The following is a 6,000-nucleotide window of genomic DNA, read 5'->3' on the forward strand; positions in this document are numbered from 1 at the left end:
TGGTAAAATGCTCTTATGCTGCTTAGTACAACCCAATGTAAGTTTACAGAAAAATAATACATCTTAATGGCAGCCTAAGAAAACTTCCCCACAAAACCTGCTACAGTTCTGTACATTATTAATAATAAAAATACACAAATTTAGTGACAATGGTTTATAGCAAATAAAAACAATTATTAAACATAAGGTAGATTGTAGAAATTAGATTTTTAATGACTTTGAATTTGTAATAAATCATTTCAAGAATAACTAAAAGCAGAAAAAGGGTTTAGGGTTTATATATAAAGCTTGTGAGATGCACCACTTTTTATAGGTTGTTTCTATGTGGATTTTGCATTGTTAGTTCTAATCAATGAATGCTTTTACAGTGAATGTTTTTATGAATTTGATCATAACAGAAAAGCCATTGTATAAAAAAAAGAGGGGAATACTTACAGGGGTACAGGGTAATGAATTGGTCTTCCTCTGCAGTTCTGTTTTCATGACCATGTTCATGGTTAGTGTCATACCTTACAAATATCCCAAACAAAATAATAAGTATAATCTGAAGACTGATGGCTAACGCTGGGAACTTGAACCTCATGTTGGTTGCAAAGGGTGAAGCCATGGTATACTGCTTAAGAGTCCTGAGTCCTGCAAGTTGCTGATAAAGAGAGAGTTTTGCTGTTTTTTTAATGGACTGTATAATCCAGTGGAAACTGACTTGGTAAAAAAAAAAAAAAAAGAGCTTGTCACACCCACTCATGGGAGGGGTAAGACCAAGAAAGAAGATTCTTCAGGCTAAATTGTGTATCCAAAATGCATTTCACGTAGGAAGCTCTAAAATTCAGATTTTAAGTTGAGACTATATAACAATGTTGTGGGGCTTTTTTCTCATAATAATCCTTGTATTTTTCAAGGGCAGTTTGATTCTGTAACAACAACCCCATTATATTCTGGTTCATTGAAGGTAACATGTGCAAGAAACTTGTACCAGATAAAAAAAAGAGTCTGCAATAACTGTAGATCTTTCAGCTAGCTCTAGCTCTCTCTCTCGTGCACTGTGGCTATTCTTATGTTCTTAAGTCAGAGGTTGTGGTAAGAGTGGATAGCGTAGCTGGTTTTAAGAAAGGTTTGGACAAGTTCCTGAAGGAAAAGTCCACAGTTTGTTATTGAGACAGACATGGGGGAAGCCACTGTTTGCCCTGGATCGGTAGCATGAAATTTTGCTACTCTTTGGGGTTTTGCAAAGTACTAGTGACCTGGATTGGCCACCGTGAGGACAGGTTACTAGGCTAGGTAGACCATTGGTCTTAGCCAGTAAGGAGATTCTTATGAAACTCTCTTTCTCTCTCTTGTGCTAAGAGGTTGGTTATTTAAATCATTTTTTTCCCCCAAATTGTTCTCTCATTTTTATGCTTTTCAGGACGTGCATAACGTAATTTCATTTTTGCTTCCCCAAAGATTTCAAATGATATTAGCATCTGTGTAATTGCTGCCTTTCTGTTCACTGTTTATCGAATGTATTGTTAAATACTGAGAATATACTAAAAAGATCAGAAAATAATGACAAAGGAAGAAATTATATGGACCCTTTTTACTAAGCCATAGTAGATGTTTCTACCGCAGCCTGGGGCGATAAATGCTCTGACGCTCCATAGGAATTCTATGAGTATCAGAGCATTTAGCACTCCAGGCCGTGGTAGAAACCTCTACCGCGGCTTAGTAAAGGGGAGGGGGGATAATTTGGCACCAAAAAGTAGGTACCACAATGCAGCAGGCTTAGTGTCAGTTCTATCATGGCACTTGGATACACTTACGTTAATAAAGAATATAAGTGCAAATCTATTTTAGCGTGTCATAAGTTAGGTGTAATTAGGTGTATGTCTGGGAAAACCCTTCATGTCCTCTTTTTAGAGGACTTTCTGGGCTTCTGGAGGGATTTCCAAAACCCAGCAGTTTGTCCGGGTTTTGGAAATCCTGAGCTTGGACACTGTCTGGACTCTGGAAGCCTTTGCACATGTGGGACCGTCATTGCTTCGACGTCCAGGCATGCACGAAGGCTTTCAAATGTAGCCTTCGAGCTTGGGGAGGTTTGTGTGGGGGCTGGGGGAGGAATAGGGTGGAGTCGGAGGCAGAATGGAGTGGGACTGGGGGTGGAACAGGGTGGGGACAGGCATCCTTTTTTTTCAAATAGGAAATCTGGCTACGCAAGGTGTAATCATTTTATGCAAGTTCAAAAGCTGATTTAATTGTGTGCACCTAGCTGCACTAATCCACATATTCAACTGATAGTATTTTATGAATTGTGTGTGTTTGGTGACATGCCCATGTTTTATCCATGTTACACCCATGTATACCCCTTTGCAATCCTCCATTATCCCAGGCACAAAATAAGTACCAGTATATAACATCTAAACCAACTTCATTGAAACCACTGAGAAGCAGTACATCAGATCCCATCCCTTTCCCCTTATAACAACAATGACTACTTAATATAATAAAACCCTAAGCTGCGCATGCGCATTCTTACCTGCTTGCTCCCGTTTTCCGTGCGCTGTAGGGCCCCACAGGTAGGAGTGCGCATGCGCGGCTTAGGGTTTTGTCAGCTTCAGGTGGCGCGGAGGCTGTCGGAGGTGACCAGTGGAGTGCCACAGGGCTCGGTCCTGGATCCACTCCTTTTCTAAAAAAGGGGAAGGAATTGGCCCACAATCAAAATTTATTTCAAGAGAAAAAGATTGAAAGGGGCAGTTTCAATAATAAAGAAACTCAATTTTAATGGGTTTGTAAAACAAACCTCTAACCTAAACGTTATTACTCCAGTGGACATCAGTATGAGCCATTTGGAAGGCGCCCAATATGTATTGAAAGCTCAGGCAGTGACTTTACGATGACTGGCATCACCTAGACAAAGTCTAGATAAAAGTTGCTGCCTCATACATCATGTTGTCCATGGTATAGGAGAAGACCTCAAATGTGTAAAAGTGAGTCAATAAACAGTCCCTTTCAACCATTTACTCCTGGAATGCAGCGCATCAACTCCCAAGCCTTATTAAATAAAGTGTCAATGGCAAAAAGTGCCTGTGCTAGAATAAAGTGTCCATGGCATGAAAAAGTGCCTGTGCTACATTAGAATTTATCAAACAGTAATTACATATGAGTGATACAAACGAAAAAATAAACAAAAACGCCCAAAAGAAAAAAGAGAAAATGATTTAAAAATGAGTCCAAGTATTCAAAGTCAAATGCCTTAAAGGACTAGGAGTTCATAGAATAAAGTTGGAAAAGAACTTGAAGTCAATCAGTTCGGTCCTGAGAAAACGTCTATTCGAGTTCAAATTTCAAGTTCTTCAAGGACCCGAAATTCATTGAATGAGTTCTTATAATACACAAGTTCTATGATCATTGAAGGGATTTTACATAACCCCCGTTTCCACCTAATTGCACACTAGCTCCAAGTTTCAAAAAAACGAATACTTAGCTTAATAATAAGTAGCGAGTGTTGCTGTTGTAAATCTCCACTCCTTTTCAACATATTCATAGGGGATCTGACTCAAGGGCTTCAAGGTAAAATAACATTATTCGCCGATGACGCCAAACTATGTAATTATAGTAAGTGAATGCAGTTTACAGAATTATATGACGCAGGACCTGCTTACATTGGAAAGTTGGTCCTCAACCTGACAGCTAGGCTTCAATGCTAAGAAATGTAAGGTCATGCACCTCGGAAGCGGAAATCCATGCAGGACGTACTTCTTGAACGGAGAAACTTTAACTAGGACTTCAGCAGAATGAGATTTAGGAGTAATCATCAGTGCAGACATGAAAACTGTCAATCAAGTGGAGAAGGCTTCATCTAAGGCAAGGCAGATATTGGGTTGTATCAATAGAAGTTTCGTCAGCCGAAAGCCTGAAGTCATAATGCCGTTGTTCAGGGCCATGGTGAGACCTCATCTGGAGTACTGTGTGCAATTCTGGAGGCCACATTACAGTAAAGATGTGCGCAGAATTGAATCAGTTTAGCGGACAGCCACCAGGATGATCTTCGGGGCTCAAGGGTCTCTCGTATGAAGAGAGACTGAACAAATTGCAGCTCTACACTCTCGAGGAACGTAGGGAGAGAGGGAGACATGATCGAAACATTTAAGTACCTCACGGGACTGTGTCGAAGTGGAAGATGATATTTTCTTTCTCAAGGGACCCTCGGCCACAAGAGGGCACCCGCTCAAACTCAGGGGTGGAAAATTCCATGGCGACACCAGAAAGTATTTCTTCACAGAGAGAGTGGTTGATCATTGGAACAAGCTTCCAGTGCAGGTGATCGAGGCAAACAACGTGCCAGACTTTAAGAATAAATGGGATACCCATGTGGGATCCCTACGAGGGTCAATGATAAGAAAATTGGGTCATTAGGGCATAGACAGGGGGTGGGTAAGCAGAGTGGGCAGACTTGATGGGCTGTAGCCCTTTTCTGCCATTATCTTCTATGTTTCTATGTCCGCGGCGGCTCTTAGGCACCTGCAGGCTGCGGCGGCTGTCGGCGGAGGACAGACGCGAGATAAGGGGTGCTGCTAGACAGGGGAAGAGATGGGGGGAGAAAAAGGAAGGGAGGCCTACTGCTGGACGGGGAAGCAGGAAAGAGGTGCTAGGGGGAAGAAAAAGGAAGGGAGGCCTACTGCTGGATAGGGGGACAGGAAAGAGGTGCTGCTGGACAGGGGGGAGATTAAAAAAAAGATAGAAGGGCTGCTGCTGGATAAGGGGAGCAGTGAAGGGGTGGTGATGGACATAGGGAAGGTAAAAGGAAGGGAGAATGGGTGGACAGCTGAGGAAAAAGAAAGACAGAAAGAAAGACAAAAATACAGAAAGCGGCTAAGGAGAGAGAGAGAGAAAGAAATAAAGACAGACACACACACATATATTCTAGCACCCGTTAATGTAATGGGCTATAAGACTAGTTTATGAGATAAAGCTGTAAATTTATCTTATGCATATTCATTGCTATAACCTGAAAACACAACTGTTTTGGGTTCTCCTAGTACATATTAAGGAACTGCCAGTCTAAGAGAAGGAAACCAAAAAACATCTGATGATATGATGGTGTGAATAACATGAGGAAGGACCTAACAAAGCTTGAAGAATGATCTGAAAGTTGGCAGCTAAGATTTAATGCTAAGAAATGCAAGGTCATGCATTTGGGCTAAAAGAACCCATGAGAACAAACTTGTGTGCACGAAAGAAGAGCAGTACTTGAGTGTGATAGTATGTGATAATCGTAAGGTGACCAAACAGGTTTAAAAGGTGACAGAGAAAGCCAAAAGGATGGTTGGCTGCATTGGGAGAGGTATGGCCAGTAGGAAAAAGGAGGATGGAGTTGGTCCAGAGGAAGGCTACTAAAATGGTTGGTAATCTTCATCATAAGACATATGGGGACAGACTTAAAGATCTCAATATGTATGCTTTGAAAGAAATGCAGTAAAGGGGAGATATGAAGAGACATTTTAAATACCTACATGGCATAAATGAGCATGAGGCAAATCTCTTAAATTTGAAAGGAAGCTCCAGATTGAGAGGCATAGGATGAAGTTAAGTGATAAGCTCGTGAGTAATCTAAAGAAATATTTTTATACAGAGAGGGTGGTAGATGTGTGGAATAGTCTCTGGGTAGAGGTATTGGAGACAAAGACTGTGGGGCTCATAATAATAATAATAATTTTAAAAAGTCTAAAAACCCGCCCAAGTCGACACTTGGCCAACCTAAAAGCCAGGTCATCCAAGTGCTATCAAAATGGGTTTTTAGACGTATCCAGAGACTTTTAGACCTCTGAATCCCACTGTGCACCTAGAGCTGAAAGGGGCATTTTTGAAGGAATGGTGAGGGCAGGATGTGGGCTGACCTAGACTTAGTCATACTGCAGGGATAATTGAAAATTTAATGAGGCTGCCAGGATGGAACTTATATGTTTTGACTTAGGTGATTTAAAAAGAGGTTTAAGTGCCCAGAAGGTATCCACTGCTGGGACA

At 41.2% G+C, this 6,000-nt stretch overlaps 1 protein-coding gene across 2 annotated transcripts in view; it reads right to left on the bottom strand.

Moving 5' to 3' along the window:
* RHAG (Rh associated glycoprotein) overlaps positions 1–666 on the bottom strand; it is a 112,672-nt gene extending 112,006 nt beyond the window's left edge. For both annotated transcript variants that reach the window (XM_033939515.1, XM_033939514.1), the window contains exon 1: positions 436–666. In XM_033939515.1, coding sequence (XP_033795406.1) covers positions 436–607 — 172 coding nt within the window. In that variant the 5' untranslated portion in view covers positions 608–666. The remainder of the gene's footprint in view (positions 1–435) is intronic.
* Positions 667–6,000: the final 5,334 nt, after the last annotated feature.

Source organism: Geotrypetes seraphini, chromosome 3 (assembly GCF_902459505.1).
Source record: "Geotrypetes seraphini chromosome 3, aGeoSer1.1, whole genome shotgun sequence".
Taxonomy (NCBI): domain Eukaryota; kingdom Metazoa; phylum Chordata; class Amphibia; order Gymnophiona; family Dermophiidae; genus Geotrypetes; species Geotrypetes seraphini.